This window comes from Xyrauchen texanus, chromosome 30 (assembly GCF_025860055.1).
Source record: "Xyrauchen texanus isolate HMW12.3.18 chromosome 30, RBS_HiC_50CHRs, whole genome shotgun sequence".
Taxonomy (NCBI): Eukaryota; Metazoa; Chordata; class Actinopteri; order Cypriniformes; family Catostomidae; genus Xyrauchen; species Xyrauchen texanus.
In genome coordinates, this window is record NC_068305.1 from 7882947 (window position 1) to 7908427 (window position 25481).

General features: G+C 39.9%; 1 protein-coding gene across 1 annotated transcript in view; it reads left to right on the forward strand.

Annotated features, from left to right (window-relative positions):
• Window positions 1–25481, forward strand: part of LOC127624134 (neurexin-3b) — a 485619-nt gene that overhangs the window by 2977 nt on the left and 457161 nt on the right. Inside the window, exons 2-3 of the mRNA XM_052098814.1 lie at window positions 8816–8833; window positions 13336–13365. Coding sequence (XP_051954774.1) covers window positions 8816–8833; window positions 13336–13365 — 48 coding nt within the window. The remainder of the gene's footprint in view (window positions 1–8815; window positions 8834–13335; window positions 13366–25481) is intronic.

A 25481-nucleotide genomic window follows, 5' to 3' on the forward strand; every position in this document is an offset into this window, starting at 1 on the left:
GCGTGATTTTCTGTAAAGCTGCTTTGAAATGATGTGCTGTGAAAGGCGCTATACAAATAAAAATGACTACATTTTTGTGCTAATCAATATTATGGCACAAATGCTGTCAATTGAGTTTAACTTTTATTGAACCTGAAATATTATTTTAATGTAAGTGCTTTTATAAAGTTATAAGCTTTACATTTTTGCCTTTTAAACCCTCCAAAGATTGGCCCCATTTTACCTTATTCACGGTAGCACCAACTTTGATCATTAATGGGAATGACAACGAGGCTGTGAGGGATAGACTAACCATCTCTTCAAATGACACGGACGGTATAAAGCACTATAAAGCTCCTAGATCACATCTGATTTTCCACAACTCATGTTGTCTGGAGTTCTTTGTGTACTCATGTTCTTGGAAAGATATTTTATCAATGCTTTTGCTTTTTTTAAAGAAAAGTACGGATGATTCTAAATGTTTTTTTTGTGGTTATCAACATTACGCCACACATGCTGTCGATTGAGCTTCCAGTTTCTTGTATCGAACCTGGAATATTCCTTTAATTTCCCACCCTACAGTTTATTTGCATTATTATTATTAATTTCATATAATGTTTCATGTTTCACTCAGAATTAAAGCACATTATAGAAGTAAAATGGGTTATAAATGCCATTTCATGTTGACTTTAACATTGTTAATTTGAAATCCTCTTGTAATTTAGTATATAAAGTCATTCACTCTATGCATAAATACAGCTTTGTTAGTAAATTACATCTCACAATATAGTTTATCATAATTTCACTGATTGAAGGCTACTCTTGTATGAAAGCATACTATGAATACTGTATATTCGTCCATTGATGTTGATATAGATGCAAGGTGCTACCTTGAAATGCAGTTAAGTGCTTTTTTTATTATTTTGATCATAATAATATTGCTGATTGTGTAACATAAGGAATACTGTTTGAGTGGCCATTTATGTCAGCTATGAGTTGATTAGAAACTGTGTTTATTTTAAACCTTTAAACAGCATTTTCAGGGTTGTCCATCTTCATTTTTTATTTTCTTTTGGTTACAGTATATGGTCATGGTTACAGGTTAAATTAAAATGTTCTTCCATCACAAATCCAGACCCTGCACATGTTACAGACAATGGAAGGTACACCACAATTTTAAGAGTTCAACGTTTTGATCTGAGATTAGGATCTGTATTCTCTTGAGTTTTTAGAACAGTACATTTCTTGATTCTCAGACAGTTAAGTCTCTTCTTTCAACTTCACTTTAGTGTTAAGTCCCATTTGGGATTATTCTCACTGCAGACTCACCACCAGGTATTAAAAAGTATTATACTTTTGCAAATGCACACTGAATTGCCAAGAGACCTTGGTGCTGTGGTTATGAGAGATTACTCATTCATGTTGAGCCCTGTGTATAGTCTATAATTCCACATGAATCTCAATTTATTCAGCATTTGAGTATAAAGGCATCTAGTCAGGGAGAGAATCAGCAGATACGGACTTGAATGCACAGACGTGATTGCATTTCACATTCCAACCTAAGCCCTTTAGCCTAACCACAGCAGCCCTATGCCTCAATGCTCCTTCATGTATATAATAATTCTGTCTTTACAATACTAACTTATTTCAAATAACATGAGGGTGAGTTTTTTGAGTGAACTATTCCATTAAGACATTAGGCTGTATGATCAGATCACCCTTGGATCAGAAGAGTCGCTCTGGGCTAGAGGGCCAGTGAAGGATTCGGCTGCATCTCTGATCTTCTGGCAACCACCAGTCATAAATGCCCTTAATGAGGACCAGTCAGCAGCAGCCCAGGGGAAGACTGATGATAAATGTGAAGCTAGTGGACCTCTAATCTCAGAGCAGTGCAGTTTTGCTCGGCCCGTCCGGAGCGGTGACTGCAGGCATGGCCAACAGGGCCATCACAGCCTATCTTGGCTCCATCAGGCCCCAGTCGTGTCCACAGATTAATGGATGTGTCTAATAATGGATTGCTCCAAGCTGAGGGAGCGTTTCATAATTAAAGGCGTAACAAAGAGAAATGGCTAATCGCTGTTGGGCAATGGGGACAAATGATGGGCTTAAATTTGGACTGACCTCACTGCACAGTGTGTCTGCATTTATTCATGTAGAGAGGGTGCTAGAAATCACCTCAGTGAGGGTCAAATATGTACCAAAGGAACAAAGAAGAGCACAGCGATTGTTTGATATTTGCCTATTGGTAATTAGTGATACCTCTTCCAGAGTTTCGCTGATCATGGTAAACCTGGAAATATCAGGACATTTAAAAATTTTGATTTCCATGTATAGAAATTTCTATTGTGATTCTAAAATGTTCTAGTTCTGCTCAGCTCTAAAATATTGAATCGGGTAGAAATGTATCCTCATTAGTGCAGTCTTTTTTTATATCCTTTTGCGGTTATCATGAATGACTGGAAGAGTCATGTAAATGCATTTGGACAAAAGGTGTGGTTTATGCTGGTTAGTGCTGGTCTGGGTCTTGTCTTTCTTCGTGACCTGCAAAAATCACACAGGGAATGAATCAATGTTGCTTCCGAAAGCTCATGTACTCTGAAATTAGACACATTTAACCATAATACTGACAAGCGGCATTGCCCATCAGACATGTTTGCATCAATTCAAGTGTGAATACATTTCCCTCTTGCACTACTGATAGCGTGTTGCACAAGCAACCTCCGAGACATGGGTTCTGGCCCCATGGAAACCAGGAAGTAATTGTGTTCACATAAACATTCCATGGTGCGATTTGGAGGTTGCATTTTACCTCTAAGGCTACATTTTTACTCCAGTGTTGGTTAGGTCTAGGGTTGGAGCTATGGTTAAGGGGTAGAGTTAATATAGAAATATCACATGAGCAAAAGAGATGCATGGCCTTATAGTATATAAGCACGGCTGTGCTTCGGCAGAAGTTAATCACAGCAATGTTGATTAAGGGCCATACAGCATGATTGTAAGAGATGTTGCTTTTATACAAAAGTTCAACAAAAAAGTGAATTAAAAAATGAGGACTGTCACAAAAATATAAAATACTTTCTTATGCCACGGATTAGGATTTGCCATTGCTAATTCAAAAATGCACCCAAACCTCCCTTACTAATTTAAAAACTTCTCTTTAGAACTAGTAACGACAGCTTAGGCTGATAGACAGCTTGAAGATAGTGGATTTATTTCTCCCCTTTTTCTCCCCAATTTGGAATGCCCAATTCCCAATGCACTCTAAGTACTTGTGGTGGTGTAGTAACTCTCCTCAATCTGGGTGGCGGAGGACAAATCTCAGTTGCCTCCGCATCTGAGACTGTCAACCCATGCATCTTATCACGTGGCTTGTTGATCGCATTACCGCGGAGACATAGTGCATGGATGCTTCACACCAACCACTGCGGCATTCACTCACAACTCACCAAGCGCCCCATCGAGAGCGTACCACATTATAGCGACCACGAGGAGGTTACCCCATGTGACTCTACCCTCCCTATCAACCGGGCCAATTTGGTTGCTGAGGAGTTCTGGCTGGAGTCACTCAGCATGCCCTGGGATTTGAACTCGCAAACTCCAGGGGTGGTAGTCAGAATCTTTACACACTGAGCTACCCCAGGCCCCCGAGATAATGGAATTTTGGCCAAATACATCCTATTTTCTCTTTGTAAAAATATTCCCCCCAGAGAATTTTGCAGTAGCCCGTTCACAAGAGTAATTTACTGTAGAAAACATGCTACTTCATCTGTTGTGTCTTTCAGGTGTAATAAGCCTTAATGCTGAAGCCATTAGTTTAACTGTATTCCCCAGCTGTAGTGTAGTAGTAATCCGAGTGATTATGGAGTGAGAGACAATGCAGATGTCTTCATAGAAACTGCATGCTGAGAGTGCTGACCAAATTCAACTGGCTCATAACACGTTAAAAGAGTCTTTTGTCCCCACCTGCTGGCTTAAATCCTTAATGTCACATGTATGAATGAAAACACTTTGCTCTTATGCTTTAGTTTAGAATGCCACGAAAACAAGTGATACACACAGTAAAGCGCTCATGTGCTGCTGTTCTGAGATGTCAGTAATCTTGGAACGTCTCTCGTCCAGTCAGATTTGAGGACTGGAACTGACTGTTATATAATATAATATGTGTTCTTGTATACTGTATTTCATTATTTACAACTAAATATATTTGCTAAACTTACTTTTGACAAAAATACTCAAAAAAACAAACTCACTTTTATGTCATTTCACCTGGTAATTGAAGCTCACACGTTCCTACATGTTCAACAACATTTCCAACTTTGGCTGCTGGAAGGCTGCGATTAGAATTCCGTTCAGCACAGACTGATTTCAACAGCAACATTTTCAAACTACTGTTGCCAAATTCACAGTGTTATTGTTATGCTAGATTCAGCTGTTAAAGCCAGTTGACCGGTCTTCTGCAGAAGTTGATTGACCTAGAGATGAAGCCTGGTGGCAACACCAGCATCCCATGCATTCAAAACACAACATACGTATGGCCAACAGGGATGGGCAATCTGTCCAGCCTATGATTGTGTGCAAGCAAACAGGCAGCTACACTGCAATAGGCTTGAAAAGACCCTTAGAGCATACAGATGGCGAAGGAAACCACACACTTCACCGTGTATGAAAGCACTAGATGGGCCACGCCACACCAGCAGGAGCATAACCGTCATTATTATCATGCAGAAAATCTGCCTACAATGTAAAAAGATTAAAACAATATGCGTTTAGCAATAAAACAAATGCATAGTCAGCCCTATAATGTGGATCTGACACACACACACACACACACACACACACACACACACACACACACACACACACACACACACACACACACACACACACACACACAAACACACACCTTGAATTCCAGCAAAAAAATATTACAGGGAATCCTGTTTAATAAATCCATGTCCATGCTTATTGCATTTAAATGCATCCCTTATTCTGCATTTGTCTATTTAAAGGGATAGTTCACCACAAATTAATAATTTTCTCAACTTCATGTTGTTCCAAACAATCATGTTATTTATTTATTTCTTTTGAAGAATCTTTATTAAATATGTTTTCTAAACAAACACATTAAAAGCACCATAAAAATATCCATCATAATATATAGCAAGTCTTATGGACTACTTTTACTTTTACTCTTCAAAAGATTTCTCCTCTGGTATTCCATAAAAAAAACAGCAAGGGTATGAAATTATATGAGGGTGAGTAACAGAATGTTCAACTTTTATTTTAATTTTGCTAGTGCCTTTGTGAGATGCTGTATTTTAAATAAGTGTATTCACTTAACAATGACGATTTAATTATTAAGAGACACAACTAAAATGAAAATGTTCTTGCGATTAACTCTACAGCTCATTTTCTTCATTTAAGCTCTACTTGTTTTTTTAAACACAACACATTTTTCATGATAAAAAGCAATTAAAGAGGAAAAGCAGGCAAAAAGCAAACACAATTTCAAAACAATCGCTGCAGGCTTATCTGTGATGATTAATAAATATACATGGAAAAAATGACAGTTACTATAATCTTACTATGAAAGTAGGTCAATAAAAAAGGGGGAAAGGACTTGCAACCTGATTCAGGCACAGTGGGCATTTGTGTCTCTTGACCCAGAGCAGCAAAATGTTGGGATTTGAGTTTAGGGATGAAAAATAGAGCGCAGGATTAAAGCGGAGCAGCATGTCATCAAGAGGGATATGGTCACGTGAAGGCGATAAACCCTCTTTCTCTCTCAACGCTTTAAGTAACCAGCCAAAGTGACACTGTCTGTAAATCCGATTCAGTACTCTTTCCACATTTTTATTTAACACTGGAGACTGGGGTATTGTTTTTAGAGACAGCCATTTTGTGCATAAAGTCATGGGTTGGGTTTTCCACATGTGTGTGGCATAGCTGGGCTACTTGGCAATATAATATGTCTTGTGTTTGACGAAAATCTTATATAACAGTATCAGTCATTTTATATGAAGGTTACAGTATATTTCATGATATACTGTAGTTATTTTTGCTGGAATTTCAAACCAATTTGGGGGGGAATATTAGGTTGATAAATTACAATGTGTTAATTCCTCTTTTTTGTTTTTTGCATAAATCAGTAAATTAAACATTTGCGGTACATATCACTACATACATTTGTGTTCTATATAAAACTATATAACATTCCTATATTACAGTATTTTCTATAATACATTTCTACCATTACGACATTATTTACTGTCATACCATTAGCCTTAAATAATGTACTACTTTCCAGACAACTAAAGGCCCTAAAGGTCACATTTACCTTTGCAAGGCAGTTTAATGAAGAAATAAACCAAAAGACACAAACACACATAGGACGGACAGCTGCCCATAAATGTTCTCTCTCTGTCACACCACCGTCCGCAGTCGGCCTTTATCCCTCTCAGAGGCTTGACTAGCCTGATAAGGGGCCGGGTGTGTAAAATCATGACCTGGCCCCGCCCTCCTCCCTGTCACATGCACTTTTTTGTTTAAAAGTTGCACAATGAATAAACTTTTGCACAAGATTATCTGTCAATAGAATTTACCAAAAGTGCTTTAAGGCAAGAACTCCAGCAAGTACATTTAAAAAGCCAGACAATATGTCCTAAAAGCCTTTTGCTATTGTAATAAGCAAGGCAGACCAGCTTTTACTGCATCAAATAAACTTATCATCCTCTCGTTCCAACCCTGGAGGGACAATAGGAAAGAGACAGGAGCGAGACAAAAACTCAGAAACTTCAGGTCCTTTGTGGTTGGCATAATGCAATTTTTGCTCATATCTCTGTGTAAAATATGTACAATATGCACCACAAGGTTACAGATATACTGTATATTAATATGAAATTTCAAAAGCTACAGACTGATTTAACTGAATTCGTCAACAGTAGGTCTAAATTTCCTCTAGGTCTGTGCTTACCAAAATTACCGAAAATTGTTATTGAGTGTTTAGGCATGTGTCAGATAAAAAAATGTTCTTTGTATTGCTAACGTAATGCTGATGTAATCAGTGGAACCTCGGGAAATGTTAAACATATTTGAATTGATGTTAAAATATATCTAATATGGCGCTTGTCAGTAACTCGGCAGAATGAGGTTGATGTCAGTGTACAGGAAAATTCTGTAGCTACATGTTGACTTCCCTTGTGATCATGTTGACAGCTAACAAGTTGAAAAATTTAAAGTTACTTAACATTCACTACTGAAACTGTTCTCCTCTCTACCATATCAAAATGATCTCCCTATTTCCCAGTTGCCATTAGCAATTTGAGGGGAGCAATTTTGTGCTTCCATCAAATGGGCAACTTGTATTTACATAAATGATGATTGCATGTGAGGGCAGCATAACATTTTGTAAGTTCCATGGAATTACAAATTAATTGATAATGCTTGATGGTAGCATTGTTTACTTGCACATGCTGCTTGTACAGTAAACAATGTTAGTACAGTGTTGGGTTGCTATTTGATTTACAGTGTTAATTTTAAAATTGGTAAAGAAGCAAAACCCATTAAGAACCACCTCTATCTAAGTCATTAAGATTCTCATCCAGTGTGTATGCTTTCAGTATCTTTAAATAAGTTTTTTTTTTTTGCTTTTTTTTTCTTCACTAACTGCAGATTTGAAGACACTTCAATCTTTTTCCAATGAAAACTCCACCTAGCTCAGTTAAGTCTTTCCCCCCTCCTTTTCTCCCCAATTTGGAATCCCCAATTCCCACTACTTAGTAGGTCCTCGTGGTGGCGTGGTTACTCGCCTCACTCCGGGTGATGGAGGACAAGTCTCAGTTGCCTCTGCTTCTGAGAAAGTAAATCTGCGGCTCTCATCACGTGGCTCATCACGTGGCATGACACAGTGGAAACTCTCAGCATGTGGAGGCTCATGCTACTTTCTGCGATCCACGCACAATTTATCATGCGCCGCATTGAGAGCAAGAACAACTAATTGCGACAACGAGGAGGTTACCCCATGAGACTCTACCCTCCCTAGCAACCGGGCCAATGTGGTTGCTTAGGAGACCTGGCTGGAATCACTCAGCACACCCTGGATTCGAACTTGCGACTCCAGAGGTGATATTCAACGGCAATACTCGCTGAGCTACGCAGGCCCCAGTGAAGTCTTTTAATTTTTGACTTTAAATGCTTAAATGCTTGACAACAAAGTGGAGAGATATTCTTTAGCATGGTTCAGAGATATGGTTGAAGGTTAGTTTTACCTGAATACAATTGAACTGTGTTGTTCTTTTGCAATTATCTTGCAATCAGTGTGCAGTCATTGAAATGGGGCAATAAAAAAAAGTACTGTAAATAATTCACATGGACACACAAAAACAGGGAGTCTTCAGTGAGAGTAATTCTCTGGGTCGATGGCATGTCCAGAAATGCACAAACCTCACAACCTCGTAAATCCATTTGGTCCACAGCAGACAGCTGGTTTAGTAACCTGCTTGGATTTACTGTCTCATCCAAAGTATGTGAGGAACACTGTGGCATTCTGGACACTTGGTGTAAAATTTCTCTGTAGTCATATTCTCAATGTGATGGGTTGATGTGAAATAATAATGTCTATCAGTTTCTCTGAGACAATAGAACAGATGTTACAGACTTTTCCTTCCACAGGGTTATATTTAGCAGGCATGCACAGGGACAGCACCCTTGCATGACAAATCAGTCTGTTAACAGCTAAGTAGAACTTTTGCATGACAGCCTACATGCAAAGTGAAAAAGGGTGTCTAACAGTTGAACTCTTTCTTCTTGCTTCCCCTTTGTGCCATCTTCTCAAAAGCTGTCAACAAAACTCCTGGTAAGTTCTGGTTTAGTCTTAAGCTTCAACTTATCAATATATATAAACTCACAGATGATGCTCTTGAGGAGAATTACAATAACGTTATATTCACTTAATCGTCACTTTCACACATGAAACCTCTTAAATAGCTTCAAAATTACCAGACTAACTTTAATGACACCACATTGGTACCACGTTGTTTATCACACAAATAGTTTCTGTGTTTTATTCGTTCACACACCACAAACAAAATATTGTTCAAAATCTCTGATATAATTTGCTGTAAATATAGTAAGCAATCTTTTCTTTTATATTTTCTGAAATTTCCATAATCAATTGTCATTTAATGCTGAAGTGTGTAATTTATGCCTCACTAGCGGTACCAACACAAATGGCAAAAATCGTCCATTGTCAAATGAGTTTCTCACACCATTGATTGTTTGGTGCCACTAGAGACACATAAATAACACAATTTACATTTAAATAAATGATGAATTAATAGATTAATGATGCAAAATGCATGCTGGATCTTCAAAAACCCAAAAATGAAAATTCTCTTTCTCAAAAAGACTTTTTATAGAATATTGATCTGTTTCTCACCCAAATTTATCATATCGCTGGATTAACCACTGGAGTCTTATGGATAACTTGTATGTGGCCTTTATATGATTTTTGGAGCTTTAAAGTTCTGGTCACCATTCACTGGCATAGTATAGTATAGTACAGAGCTGAAATATTCTTAAAAAAATATCAGTTTGTGTTCTGCAGAAGAAAGTCAAACACAAATTTAGCAATATTTTCATCAAAAGACAAAAATATTATTAAAGTAATGCAACTTAACACTGGCCTCATGTAATTGTTGAAAAAAATGAAGGGAATTATTGTGATATCTTGTTCTCAAAACATCAAGTTAGCATTTCCAGTGATCCTTGTAATAGTATTTCTGTTTGCCAGTTTCTGGTGCTGTCTATAAATAATAAAAATTGGTAGTGCAGAAACTTGCAGGTTATATTCTAAAATAGCAGACTAATCAGTTAGTAGTATGCTAACCTAGTATACAAACCTGTAGATTGCAAGCAATCTAAAGAAAAACTAAACTATTAATGTTTGAGCTATTATAGCTCTGGTTCCTCGCCTGTCGCTCACTTCGACGTTGTGTCGAAGAAGCGACACTAGGGGTCTCTCTTGAGCACAGAATATGCCTCTGATCTATGAAAAAAAGGCCATTGAGAATTAGGCAGACACCTCGGACATACGGGTATAAAAGCAGGGAAATACGTCGAGTTCATTCAGAAATTTTCTTCTGAGCCGATGGTCGTGTATGCAGTCAGCTGCGAGTTACACACCCGTTCCTGTTCATCTGACACTTGCCTGCTGTTGGATCTATGGTGCACTTCAGTGGCTTTCTCCTTCTCTGCATGGCAGTGCAGTTTGCCCCTGGGCACTTCAACAGCGCAAAACTAAAATTGTTTATTTAAAAGAGTGATTTTCTCTGAAAGAGTACTGTCCTCTAAAAGAGCAAATAACAGCTGCCGTTGAACGTCCTTTTCAGGACGTGTCTTTATAAAGATGCCTTTCCGCCCCTGTGTAGTTCCTGGATGCGGTAGAGTGCTCTCCGTCTCATGTGTCTGGGTTGCGATCACACCGAGGCAGCGTTTGTGGATGGTTCATGTTCTCACTGCGAGAGCATGACCATGGCAACGTTGCGGTCCTGGCTCACTTTCAATAGAAAGCATGCTACTCCAGCCCCCCGCATTGCTCCTTGTTCCCACGGGATTGAGGACGATGCGGCTGGCAATGGAGGAGATCTGGGGACGGCAGCGGGTGCAGCTCCACCGGGTACCCCCCCGGCACGCTCATTGACTCCCATCCATGCTGGAGGCAACAGCGGCTTGCCTTACAGCCAACCTGCCTATCCTCTAGAGCTCATGGTGGATTAACTCGCTGCTGCATCAGAGAGTGCGGCGTCTGACGCGACACAATCAGCCAAGCCAGAGCCCCCTCTACCAGGAAACTTTACGCACTGAAGTGATGCTTGTTCGTGAATTGGTGTTCTTCCCGGGCTGAAGACCCACAGAGGTGCGCAGTTAGGTCAGTGCTCTTATTCCTGCAGGAGAGGCTGGAGGGGAGGCTGTCCCCTTCCACCTTAAAGGTGTATGTTGCTGCTTTCGTGGCCCACCACGATGCAGTAGACAGCAAGTCTTTGGGCAAGCATAACTTAATCATCAGGTTCCTAAGAGGCGCCCGGAGTTTAAATCCTTCCCGGCCAAGCCTGTTCTCCTCCTGGGATCTCTCAGTGGTCCATACGGCCCTTCAGAGACCCACCTTCGATCCACTAGAATCAGTTGGACTCAGGGCCCTCTCTCTAAAGACTGCCCTGCTGATCGTGCTCGCCTCCATCAAGGGGGTTGGGGACCTGCAAGCGTTCTCTGTCAGAGACACTTGCCTGGAGTTCGGTCCGGCAGACACACATGTGATCCTAAGACCACGACCGGGCTACATGCCCAAGGTTCCTACCACGCCCATCAGAGACCAGGTAGTGAACCTGCAAGCGCTGCCCCGGGAGGAGGCAGACCCAGCCCCTTCGTTGCTGTGTCCAGTATGTGTTTTGCTTACCAACTTGGACCGCACGCAGAGCTTTAGACGTTCTGAACAGCTCTTTGTCTGCTTTGGTGGACAGCGGAAAGGGAACGCTGTCTCAAAACAGAGGCTCTCCCACATGTGGTGGACGCCATTTCATTGGCCTATCACAGTCAGGCCGTGCCCCCCCCTTGCGGGTCCGAGCACACTTAACAAGGAGTGTTGCGTCCTCGTGGGCACTGGCCAGAGGTACCTCCCTGGCAGACATATGTAGAGCAGCAGGTTTGGCAACACCTAATACCTTTGCAAGATTTTACAATCTCAGAGTTGAGTCAGTATTGTCCCTTGTTTTCTCAGGTCCGAGCCGGTAGAACTCGGTAACATGCTGATGGTCTGGCCAGGTGGATCGCTTGCAACTACCGCCCTTTCCCTTGGCAGAGGTAAAACTGTGCGCATTCTCTCTCAGGACATCCCGTACATTCGGATCCCTAGAGGACTCCTCCCTAGCCCTGTGTGTCCGCAATTCAGCTGAGGAATTCGCCGACCCAATCCACTGCGGGTACTCGAATCTACCCTGTACTGGATTAGGTGCTCCACAGGATGGGACTCCTGCTTGGACTCCTCCTGTGTGTATTTTCCATGGTACGGTCCCCTTACGAGTGGACCCGCGTCTCCCTTAGGCAGTTCCATCTGCCCTTCGGTCGCCGTGTTGTAGCAATTCCCCCCTCCTTGAGGATGGATCTACCACTGCGCCATTTTTCCACATGTGACCTGAGTGGCCCATGTGATGTATTTCGCCATTTTTACCTCCCCCTTCCTGGACAGGTGTGGTCTCCACAGGGTCTTTTCCCCCTGAAACAATAGGAAACTGGGTAAGACCCCCTTCCCATGATGCGTGTAAGTGCCCCAACCATTTGTCTCTATGCAAGAAACATAGAGAGAAAAGAAGCTCGGCCCATTCTAGGTTGGCAAGCATCACCTTGTTCCCATGTTTAGGGCAACCAGAAGGATTCCGACGACTTTTATGGGGTATTGGGGAAGGGTACGTGCAGTCTGACACAACTGGTCGCCTTTGCACCTAAAATACTTGTCCGCTCTTGTGTCAGCAGTACACGTACATGGCTCAACGCATGGCGTGATATAAATTTGTCCCCTAGTATCGCTTCTTCGACACAACTTCGAAGTGAGCTACAGACGGGGAACGTCTAGGTTACGTATGTAACCTCCATTCCCTGATGGAGGGAACAAGTCGTTGTGTCCTCCCAGCCACGTCGCTGAGCCGAGCCACTGTGGTGGCCGGACCATTTCCGGCTCCTCAGAAAACTCCTGAATGAACTCGATGTATTTCCCCGCTTTTATACCCGTATGTCCGCGGGCGGGGTATGCAAATACTGTCTGCCTAATTCTCATTGGCCTTTTTTCATAGATCAGAGGCATATTCGGCACTCAAGAGAGACCCCTAGTGTTGCTTCTTCGACACAACGTCTCGTTCCCTCCATCAGGGTTAGGTTACATACGTAACTTTGACGTTATATATGTGACATATCTGTATGATTTACATGATATTAATTGTCACATTTACATATATAAAAATGAATATATTTTTTTTATATCCAATGTTACAACAGCTACTGTTGACCTCTAAGTAGAAAATTGCTTATACAGTTATTGCTAAGGCTGCATGTGTGAAAGTGCCTAATGACATCTGTTGATACGAAGAAATTATGTACTAATGCATTTTCTCTACAGTAGGGAAATAAAAAATTCTGTCTAGCTCTTTTCCATATGAGAAGCTTTTTTTATTTCAGAAAGCTTCAGCTTTAGTGTGATAGCCATGGTTTGTCTTTCAGCAAACCATGAATGGTCACAATACCTGAACAATTTGGTATTGGTGTTTTCAAGTTTTCTCTCTTTCTATCACTTTAATTTTCTTTCCAAAGGGTTTGCACATATGGTGAAGTCTCCACAAGGTATGCTCTTTCTTAATTATCTCATTGAACAATTTCAAATGTGTTTCAATTGTTGTGAACTACGCATGCATGCCTCTCCCTGCATTGCATAATGCATTCTGATTAGCTCTTTTCTGAAGGTTGCTGCATGTCTTCTTACTGAATTATGTAATGTCTTTCTGTGATACTGCTGTGAATCTGTCAGTTTAGGAGTGCTTTTTTCTGGGAATGACACCCCCTCCCCCACCCCCCACCCCATTATGTCATATCATTTCTTTCTGTCACTCATTCGTTGGTATGCCACAGCACCAACTGACCCTTTATGTACATGATCAGAGTACTGCACAGCACATTACTCAGATCTCTTCTTCATCTGTTGGAAGAATTGCTATGCACCTATAAATAATACATCCCTGAGATAAACTGACAGCTCTGCTCTGAATGAAAGCTGTTCAAAAGATGTAAAGGGTATTTTAACTGAATGACTCCTTTTGAACACGTTTAAAGGTTTTACTTTGTGTGTGTGTTGAATGAATGATCAAAAGCAATGTTTTTGTACTGAAGTCTAGCCCCTGATTGCTGTTTTTTATGTCTGTACAATTTGGTTGGTAAACTGAGCATATGACCTATTATATTTAAGGTCACTCGGCACAGATATTGACAATTTGTGGAGATGGACAGACTCAGTGACATGACTCCCATTACATGTCGTTCATTCAAGCGCTTGTGTACTGATATGAAAAGCTTTGAACCAGATACAGAAAAGGTTAGTCCTAACAGAGAAAGATATAGCCAATTATGTAAATCAACACATCCACTTCAAGAGCCAAACTAGGAATTGTGCCAAAGTCTGTCCCTGAGCTAGTTTAAGAAACACAAACATGCTTTTTTCCACCTCAATTAAAGAGATATAGATAGGAAATCAATGAAATGCACATTTATTCAGTACTACTGGGGATTTTAAGACAAAACGAGACTGCAGCATGTATGCTTGCAAAATCTAAAGTGCATGTTTATTTCATCTGTCCTGAACGTCTATTTGGCTATGTTTGGAAATGTATACTTAGATATTACTCTTACTGATGCAGCAGTATACAGTATGTTATGTTTAATGTATGTGCGGTATGAAAATCTTATGTAGGCCTATGCATATATTACATACGGATGACCCTACACAAAGCACACTGCATGGAATGCTGTATCCAATTGCAATGCACTTGACTTGTCCTGGTAAAGCGCTAAGTATTTATAGCTGCAATGTTTCTTTTGTTCTAAGCCACGTCTACACTTTTTTGTTAAAACATTGCATTGATTTTGCAAAGTATTAAACCTCTCATCCACACTGGAATGGTATTTTCCGAAAATGAAGACTTTTGAAAACGCTCTCAAAAACAGCATACTTTGGGAAAAGATGACGTTATGAAACTGAAAGCTGAGTTTTCAAACTTAAAAGGATAAGTGTGTGCGTGGCCTAATTTGGAGATTATTTGATCAGATTGCCAAAGGTTATGACATTTTTATACAACATTTAAAGCCAAAGTATGTCATTTCTATGCCACAAGCGCCACTAAACGGAATTGCAAAAATAAACTGTTTAGAAAACAGCTTTCTGAATACACTCCATCTGGTCAAACAAAGAGATAGTCCTGCCCCCAACTCATGCCATTGGTTGAGTAGCATTGTTGGGGCAGGTCTAAGTGGGACGCTCAAAACAAACAGAGCAACATTGCAACAGAGACACAGTGCTTACAGTTTTTGAGAAAATGTACCTATGAATGGCTTACTAATAGTTGTCTCTGCATATTGAGGTGGGATAGGAGAAAGTATATTAACACAGAAAAAGTTACATACTGTACTTCAGCTATAGTTGAAAATGTAATTATAAATGCAAAATAATTATGATTGATTAATTGATAATTAAGATGATAACTCGACACCACTAAGATGCAGAAATAATAATTTGGAAATTATTTGAACAGGTTGCCAAAAGTTAAGACATTTTTACATAAAATTTTATTGAAAATGTTATTATAAATGAAAAATAATTATGATTGATTAATTATTAATTAAGATGTTAACTGGATGCCACTGACATGCAGGAATAATACTTAAGAGATCATTTGGAGATTATTTGATTGGATCGCTTAAAATTAAGATATTTTTACACAAAATTGTATTTATATTAACAAATTCCAAAATGATAAACGCAAAATGACTGAGATGATACCTGGACGCAACTGACATGCATTGATGTGTGACATACTAATGTTTGAAATGTTTATTGTTGCATAATAAAAAAAACATTTATAGTATAAATTGTATACTGCAGTATTAAGTAAGTCATAAGCTAGTGTTCTATACCAAACTTAGCCTGTGTAAACAGAACCAACGCTTATCCCACGACTCACTCTTTTCCCATATCTCTGTCTTTCTCACTGTCCTTCCTGTGGACACCCCAATTCCTGTTTACTTTCTCTCTCTGGATCCTCTTCAACTACTATGTAGGCAGAAACAAAGGTAATGCATGCTTTCCTTATTATCACAGTAAGCTTCATAAACTAGAGAATGATAGAATTAGCTTCTGCAGATTATAACAGTTAGATTGTCTCTGCTTGCCTGGACAGGCAAGCCAAATGTCAACATGGATGAACCATCTAATTCACAATGAGACGGAGATGTATTAGTGGTGCTGCTCTATCAGGGATAGCTGTACTTATTGCCAGCTAAGTTGTAAATGTGTTGATTTATTTAAATAATACATTCCTTTTCTTAGACATTCATGACTGCTGTGCCTGCACTGTAAAATAAAGAAATTATATTTTATCCGGATTATTTTATAAAAAAAATTAAATAAATATTAATTAATTTGCATCTCATAAAAACATATGTTAGACCAACAGTATTCCCCCAAATGTTGTCCCAACTAGCCTAACAGAGTTGTTTGAATTATCAATTTCATATTGAACAATGTTGCTGATTTGCGAATTCCCAGCATGCATTGCACATAAATAAATTATGCGGTAAGTGTTTTAGGCTTATTTTTTGCTGTTGTCTGACTTTATATTTGGCGTTATTGTATTTTGTTGCCACTGTTAGTCAATTGTTGTATGGTGATGTAAGGAGCTAGACTTTTAACTTAATGAGGTTTGTTGATTGTCACCATTATTGACATTTGTTAAGGGTTCAGGTCTATTGTGTGTCTATAGCATTATTTGGAAGGCAATTGTTTCTCAGTGTGACTGAGAAAAAGTACATTTTCATGATGAAACTAATGCATTCGGATGACAATTAAATCAAAGGGGACAACCGAGACTTTATGGCGATCACTGGAAAATTAATCAATACACTGTCCTATGTAATTGCTTTTAAATATGTTTGGAATTACGTTAAAGTGAAAATAAAAATTTTAAAGCATAAGGGAAACACGCTGCAAAGTGATGTGGACATTTACAGTGTACATTTTCACATACGGAGCAAGCCAAAATACTTGCGTAGAGCAATTAAATTAATCAAGAAACTGTAGGGACAAGACTGTTTATCAACACAGCCAAATAAATCTGTCAATGAGAGTACGCATGTTTCGTCACCCGCATCTCTCCTGAACACACATGAGATATAGAAGTCACACATATCAAGGACAGTAAAGATAACTCAAATTTGAGGATCTATGGTAAAAATGATTTTCTTATGTTTTATCTATCAAAATGATGGGCATAATTTGGAATTATCTAATAGTGTTTAAAAAGTGGAGGTGGAAATTAAACTATTTAGATAGACATTAGCCCATCAATTCTTCTGGGACAGCTAGACTCTTATAAACGAGTAGACATGCAAGCAAATTTTGACAAAATTAAAGTTCCCCGTCTGTCGCTCACTTCGACGTTGGGTCTCTCTTGAGAGCCTCGCGCATCTATGAACTTGAGAAAAGGCCAATGAGAAATTGGCCGACAGAATCTGACCCACACATATGGGTATAAAGGGAGGGAAATATGCATCTGTCCAATCAGATTTTTTCTTAGGAGCCGAGCGGTTGTGTGATCAGCGAACTGCATTCACTTACTGTTCCACTCATTTCTACAGAGCGTATGCTTTTGGATCTACGGATCTACGCATATCAGCGGCTTTCTCCTTCTCTGCATGGCAGTGCAGCTTTGCCCATGGGCGCTGCTGAAAGAGTTATTTTCTCTAATAGAGCAATACAGATGTCCGCTATGCTTGCCCTGATCGCTGTGGACTGGAACCCTCCACCCCCCCCTTAGACCTCATGGCTAGACGATTGGTTCCCCAGGTCAGGGCGCCGCTCACAGCTCACGTCGAGTGCCCCGCAGGAAGCGCACGCCCCCATCTTCCGAACTTCCCCGGAAGGCTCCCAAGCGTTCCCAGGGATCGAGACGTTTTCTCCGGAGCTAGTAAGCAGACCACTCCGTCCCCCGGTGGAGGGCCGGGAGGTGAACCTTCAGTTAAAGTTATTTTCTTTCCCACTTTCTCAATAATAAAGCAATTTCCTCTTTCCCTGGGTCACCTGGCCCGCAAATGCCGTTCTCATGGTAACCCGGTGCCATACTTCAATAGTCCCAGCACCCCGGACATGGACCTCCCACCTCACCCACGACTGCTGTCAGCCGGCCAGTTCTGATGAGTCCAGAGGACGCCTACACGGGACCTCCTCCTCAGTTAATAACCTGGCCCCTGCCGGGTGTGCGGAGCAAGGTAAGTGCTTCGAGCCTTCTCTCAGCAACAGAGCCTCGGGACGCACTTTTGCCTACAGACGCAACACTAACTGTCCCGCACCACTGCGAAGATGTGCATCGAAATGTGCACCTGCATCGAAAATGATCATCCCCTTAGTGCCCCTCGCATGGAGCTTGGACGCATGGCTTTCACTTCCCAACCTGTCGTGCTGGTTGGCCAGGACCATCTGACTCGGTTCATCTGATTCATTTTGTCTCAGTTGCCCCAGGAGCCTCTGGAATTGTTTTAGAGGAACTGCTGTGCCTGGGTTGAACATGGTGAGGCATTTTAGTACTGACTGCGCACGCTTGTTGGTGAGGCGCGCCGTCATTGAGATTGAGTCTAACTCCATGCCGAGAAAATAGATGCTCTGAACTGGGGCGAGCTTGCTCTTTTCCCAGATGACCTGAAGACCTAGACAGCTGAGGTGCCTGAACACCTGGTCCCTGTGATGCACAGTAACTCTCGAGAGTGAGCCAGTCGAGGTAGTTGAGTATGCGGATGCTCACTTCCCTTAGCGGGGCAAGGGCTGCCACTGCGACCTTCGGAAAGATGTGAGTGAACCTGCAAGCGAAGCTGTCCCGGGAGAAGGCAGACGCAGCCTTTTTGTTGCTATGTCTGGTGCATGCTTTGCATACTTATGTGGACTGCATGCAGAGCTTTAGATGTTCTGAGCAGCTCTTTGTTTGCTTTGGTGGACAGCGGAAAGGGAACGCTGTCTCCAAACAGAGGCTTTCCCACTGGGTCATTGATGCCATAGCACTGGCCTATCACACCCAGGCCATGTCGGCCCCTTTGAGGGTTCAAGCACACTCGACAAGAAGTGTAGTATCCTTGTGGGCACTGGCCAATGGCACCTCCATAGTATACATATGCAGAGTATATGGGCAAACCCAATAATTTAGGAGATTTTACAATCTCAGGGTTGAGGCGTCCTCGTCCCGTGTTTCTCAGGTCCAAGCCGGTAGAACTCGGTAATGCGGAACAACTGACCGGGTGTACCACTTGCACGTAGCGCCTTTACCCTCCACTAAGGCGATCCCGTGTGCTCTTATCCCAGGAAATCCCACTAACTTGGCTCCCTGGATGACTCCTCCCTAGCCCTCTGGTCTGCAGCCCTCTGGTCTGACCAGACCGACTACGGGTACTAAAACAACTCTGTATTGGAATAGATGCTCCACAGGATGGGCCCTTGTGTGGAGTCTTCCCACTGTGTGTATTTTCCGTGCTCACTTCCATCGGTTCAGTCCCTCTACGGGCAGACCCGTGTCTCCCTTAGGCAGACCCCGCTGCCACTGTGTCGTTGAGGCTGCCCGGGATATGAGTGGCCCGCAGCGACCTCAGCCACTGTTGACTCCAGAGGAGGAGATGGCGGGTGAGTTGCGACATGTGACAAGAGCATACACCGCCTTGGCGATTTATATATGCCCAGTTTGGAGGTGTCTGGACACTTGCTGTAGGGGCTGGAAATGCACCTTATATCCAACAGCATACACTTCTTAAGAGGTGAATGGAAAAGCAGTTGTATTCAGCTCGCTGATAGTACAACCGCTCGGCTCCGAAGAAAAAATCTGAATGGAATCACATTCCAGCTCCTTTTATACCTGTATGTCTGGGGGAGTGGCAATTATCATTGGCCTTTTCTCAAAAAATGGGGGGTGTTCAGGGCTCTCAAGAGCAACCCCTTGTGTCACTACATAGACACAATGTCGAGTGAGTGACAGAAGGGGAAATGTTAATACTGTGTAGTAAAATTTTATATTCTCTAAAATAATTTTTATTTAAAGATTATTAAATAATAATAATAATGTTTAAGCAATATCTCACAAGCAAGCGTGCTGTTGTACTAGGGTTGCTTCGATACCAGCCCTGGTACATCGGTATCAATACTGAGTTGATACTTAGGTATCAAACTAATTATAAAAAACTTTTTTATTAAATTATACAGAGAATTATTGACAAAAAGGACAGCATAAATTCTTATAGATAAAAAAAAAATATGCCTTTTCTTTTTACATTTTTCTGGATTCAATGTTAATTGTTTTAATTAAATGTTATAATCAAGTTGTATTTATTCAAATACATACTGTAAAAAATGCACAACAGAGCTTTACAGTATTAATGGAAAAAGTTAAATGAAAACAATCTGATTACCTGAGGCTGCCATGGCTGAATCACAACATACTGATAATCAGAACTGGTATTCAGCTTTTGTGATATTGCTTACAGAAAATATACTAATAATATAACCATTTAATATTGGTATTTTAAGTATTATTTCTACTACTTTGAATATTACACTTTTATACAGTAGTAATATTTTTCTGTCGTAATGTCTTCAATTTCACGCATCCAGTTAAATAAACCTCTCATTTCAGCAGGAATTTCATTTTGAAAGACCTTTGAAGTTCTTTCTGTTTTTGAATGGTTCGTTACATCAAACTTCCCATGACTTGCAAGCTAAAATCTCTGGTGAAAAATTGTTTGAAAGTTCACAGCCATGTATACACTCTGTGTCTCTGCAGATGGATACTATCGGACACACTGCATGAAAATCAAGCATTCATAGTGTGTGTTGCGTGTGTGTGTTTGTGTGTATGTGTATTTTTGTATGCCTGTGTGAGCCTCTCATTCATTCTGAGGCATACAGTGCATGTGACTGTATATTATTTAATTAAATTTCATCCTTCTGCTGTTTAATGATCACACTTGGCCATGTTGAGACTTTTTATTATTTTCAAATAGTCTTTGATTTCATCTCAAAACTCTCACATTACATTACATTTGGCTAATGGCAGTATTCTTTAATATGGTACCGAAGTTAACAACAAGATGATATCGTACCATTTTAGTGTCACAATATTTCAGTAGTACCGGTGTACTGCACTGCCCTATGTTGTACTGAATGAAAGTTATTTTTTTTCATCAATGTTTTCATTTATACCTTGATGCTGTTGTGCAGCAATTTATTTGACAAAACAAATAATGTAATGTATTTATTTATATTTATATTAAACTTTTTAAATAGGCTTAAAAAGTGTGTTCAAAAGCATATTATTCATTTTTGCTGGGGTTTCGAAATTGAAATTTTACTAATATCTGCTGTCATTGGTATATATGTGTGTGTGTGTGTGTGTGTGTGTGTGTATGTGTGTGTGTGTGTGTGTGTGTGTGTGTGTGTGTGTGTGTGTGAGAGCTTGTATTTATCACTTTGTGGGGACCAAATGTCCCCATAAGGATAGTAAAACCCGAAATTTTTGACCTTGTGGGGACATTTTGTCGGTCCCCATGAGGAAAACAGCTTATAAATCATACTAAATGATGTTTTTTGAAAATGTAAAAATGCAGAAAGTTTTCTGTGAGGGTTAGGTTTAGGGGTAGGGTTAGGTTTAGGGGATAGAATATAAAGTTTGTACAGTATAAAAACCATTATGTCTATGGAAAGTCCCCATAAAACATGGAAACACAACGTGTGTGTGTGTGTGTGTGTGTGTGTGTGTGTGTGTGTGTGTGTGTGTGTGTGTGTGTGTGTGTGTGTGTGTGTGTGTGTGTGTGAATTGGTGAATGGGACACTGTGTAAAGCACTTTGGTAACCGCTAAGGTTAAAAAAGGCACTATATAAGTTCAGACCATTTACCATAATATTAGTACCATGTCCCAACTACTGACATTTTGATATCTTGACAACCCTATTAGCAGCAAAGATTTGTGATAACAGCAAAAAACTAACAATATATCAAATTTACCGATGAATTTACCTTCATATTACATCTCAACGCCTACACCACTCCATCAAAGCCCGTTCTTGGATGTACACATGAATTGTAGTGATTTTTGTTTTCTAATAATATAAAGTATATTAAATATTTACATGGGAAGACAGTTGAGAAGTTATCATATTAGAAGCATTTATGCATTTTTATTATTGCATTTGTGTGTAAATAAGATTTACGTTGTACTGGAAACTGAAAAATAGAAAATTACTGTTTTGATGAATGCTTTGCTAAATATTTTTAACTCATAGCTGAAATTGTTATACTAGACAATTAAAGTAAATCAAGTATTATTTATATTACTCAATAATATAATTATTTTCTTAAAGTGGCCTCCAAGCTAAGAATTTTGAGTATCCCTGGTATAGAGTTTACTGTATATAGTACATACATAGTATCAAATCAGTTCATACAATTAATTTAAGCTGCCATATAGAGAATTGTGATGGTGAAGTTGTCCATCTATTCAAACTATATGGTCCATCTACACTTTTTCTGTCAATTTAATTTACAAAAATGAACTTTAATTTAATAAAAATTTCAAGGAACTTTACACATACATTAGCAAATTACAGTAGACGCTGCTAATCGTTTTCTTTTAAATCTTAAGGAGTGACACAAAATAAGCACTTCACCAACACTCTTATTAAGTTTTAAACAAGATGAGATGAGGTTATTAGCTTCGGCAAATGCTGTGGATGATGAAATAACTGGTGGCTGAAGACGAGACCTTTGGTCAGCCAAACGGCTCATGGTCAGAACCAATCTTGACTGGGTGAGAGTGTGAAGTGACTGGGGCTTGGAGAGTTAACTCGGTGCTGCAGTATGAAAGACATGCTGTGTGACTGGCTGTCTTTGAGGAGTGATTAGAAGAGTCAGGAGAAGTTCACCTCTGTTTTAGATCATATCTGCAAGGAGCTTTAGAATTGCTCTGAACCACCCCAGTCCCAGACCTCGTACTCTTACTAATTATCCCCTCAAAGTTTCAACACTCAGCAAAGACACTCTCTCTCTCGCTCGCTGTGCGCATGCATGTGAGACGGAGCGTGTCTGTGAGAGTGGCTGAGTTTCCTTCTCTGATGGTTTGTCTCAGTTTTATTTTTCAAAGCTTGTTTTCTTCAATGTATTGTGTTTTAAGTTTAGTTAAGTGTTTATTTATTAACAAGAAGGGGACATAAAGCGGTTAGACCATGTTCAGTGCTCAATCTGGCCGCGGGCCACGGGAGGGTGTGGGTTTCGAACAACTCACCTGTCGGCATGGAGTTAAGGTGCCAGTTGGAGTTGAGTGCTCGGTGGAAGACTGTAGTTTAGTGGTTGAAGATGATGTTGGACATGGCAGTATAAGGTCCTTGTCTTGGATGAATGGTGCCAATGTTCTCTTTTTGGACTCTGTGGAGAAAGTCAATAGTCTCGTTGTACAAGGAATAGTGTTAAAAAACACACAAACATCAGTTTTTCCACTTTTTAACCCGCGAAGAAGGTTATTTTGTCAAACGTGTCCCAATTCATAAAAGATGAATGTGAGTTGTCTCGCCATGGTCAGATGGTGTACGCAATTAAAAAGATTCCTGTTTGATGCAAATCTCCACTGCTTAAACACATTTTGTCTTTTAGCAGACAAGTGTTTATGGTACTAGTGGAACAGATGAGCCGAATGTTTCTTTCATGTTTAATGTTGACGGGTTTGACTATGTCATTTTCGTGTCAACTGAAACAATGAAATGATTCAATTGTGGACAGGGGCATTAGTTCGGGCCTATTCACAGAAAAGGCAGGATCTTTAAATTGACTCGGCAGACTCTGCACAAAGTTCACAGGAAGCAGGAGAAAATGAGAATTCTGGAGAAAATGGGGAGATGATAGAAAGCGTTACTGAGCAGGAAGATGAAGTCCCTCAGGTGAGAGAGGAAAACACTGGAGAACAAATGGCAAAAGAAGTGGCAGAATCGATGTTAGAAGTGGAAAGTAAGGAGTTAACTGAGTTAGATTAACCTGCTTTTAAAAGACCAACAAAAAAAAAGAAAAGGGTGAAAAATGTAAAGAGAGGTCATGTGAAAAAGCAAGCAGAGTTCGAGGATCGCACAATGGAGGGTGCTGTTTGTAGTGGGAATACACATCAGGCAGTGATAGTGAATGAGATTTGTCTGATCAGTCAGCAACAGATGGTCAAAGAAAAGATGCCTATTATAGCTTAGAAAGAGTTCGTAGTTTTTTTACAAGTGACTTAAGGGAAAATAAACAGACTTTTGTTTGTTGATTCAGCAAAGATTTAAATGAAAAATACAGGAGGGGAGGGTCTTAGTGAGACTGAGGTTTACCAGTTAAGGAAGAGTGTTCAAAAGTTGCATTCTTCTAATGATTTTGAGGGGTCTCAAGAATAGATGATGAGTATAAAATCATGCCCAATGAGGCTGTTCCTGTTTCTATTCAATATGTTTTGTTGTGGGTGATATAAGAATATCCTCTTTAAACTTAAATGGAGCATGAGGCATTATGAAAATGAGTGCATATTATTAATTACGGAAACAAAAGAACATTGATATTGCTTTTGCACAGGAAACGCATTCAGATCCTTTTAATGAAGTTGAATGGCAGAGAGATTTGGCTGATTTTGTGATATTGAGCCATAAGAGCTCAATTATTGCAGGAGTTCCAGTTTTATTTTCAAAAATGTTTTCTCCTATATCTTATAAAGTTGATGAAATTATTGCAGGTAGATAAATTAAAGCTTTATCAAAATATGACAAAATTACATTGATATTGAAATATATATATATATATATATATATATATATATATATATATATATATATATATATATATATATATATGCAATATATATACTTGCTCATGAGAGGATGATCTTTATGGAAACGTTATCAGATACACTTCAGAATTGTGATTCGACTGATTTTTTTTATTTTAGCTGGAGATTTTAATTGTACAGTAAGTAACCTAGATATAAATCATATAGAACCTTGTATGGCATCAAAACATACATTTAAATGTATTGTTGAGACACAAGATTTGGCTGATGTTTGGAGAAATAAGAATGGGGACTCTAGGCAGTTTTCATGGGCATATTCTAAGGGTGATTACATTTCTTAGCTAGACTAGGTAGAATTTGTTGTTTTAATTCACTCTCTTAAAATAAGGGCCAGTGGTGGCTCAGCAGTTAAGGGTCTGGGTTACTGACCGAAAGGTTGGGGGTTCAAGCCCCAGCACTGTCAAGATACCACTGTTGGGCCCTTGAGCAAGGCCCTTGACCCTTTCTGCTCCAGGGGCGCTGTTTCATGGCTGACCCAGTGCTCTGACCCCAGCTTAGTTGGGATATGCAAAAATAACTGCATTTCATTGGCTCTGTACCTGTACTTTGCACAATGACAATAAAGTTGAATCTTCTTATCTTAAATAAAAAGTTCTTACTGACATTTTAATACGTCTCTGTTGAATGGTAATTAAAAAAAAGTGTTTTAGATATTTTTGGGAACAGTAGAAAACACAAACTCATAAATTTTTGTCTTTAAATCAGTGGTGGAATGTTGGAATAGTTAAAATTCAGCAGTTTTGTAATCTGTACTCTTTCAATACCTCAAGAGATATCACTAGAGCAATCGGAAATCAGTTTTTGGA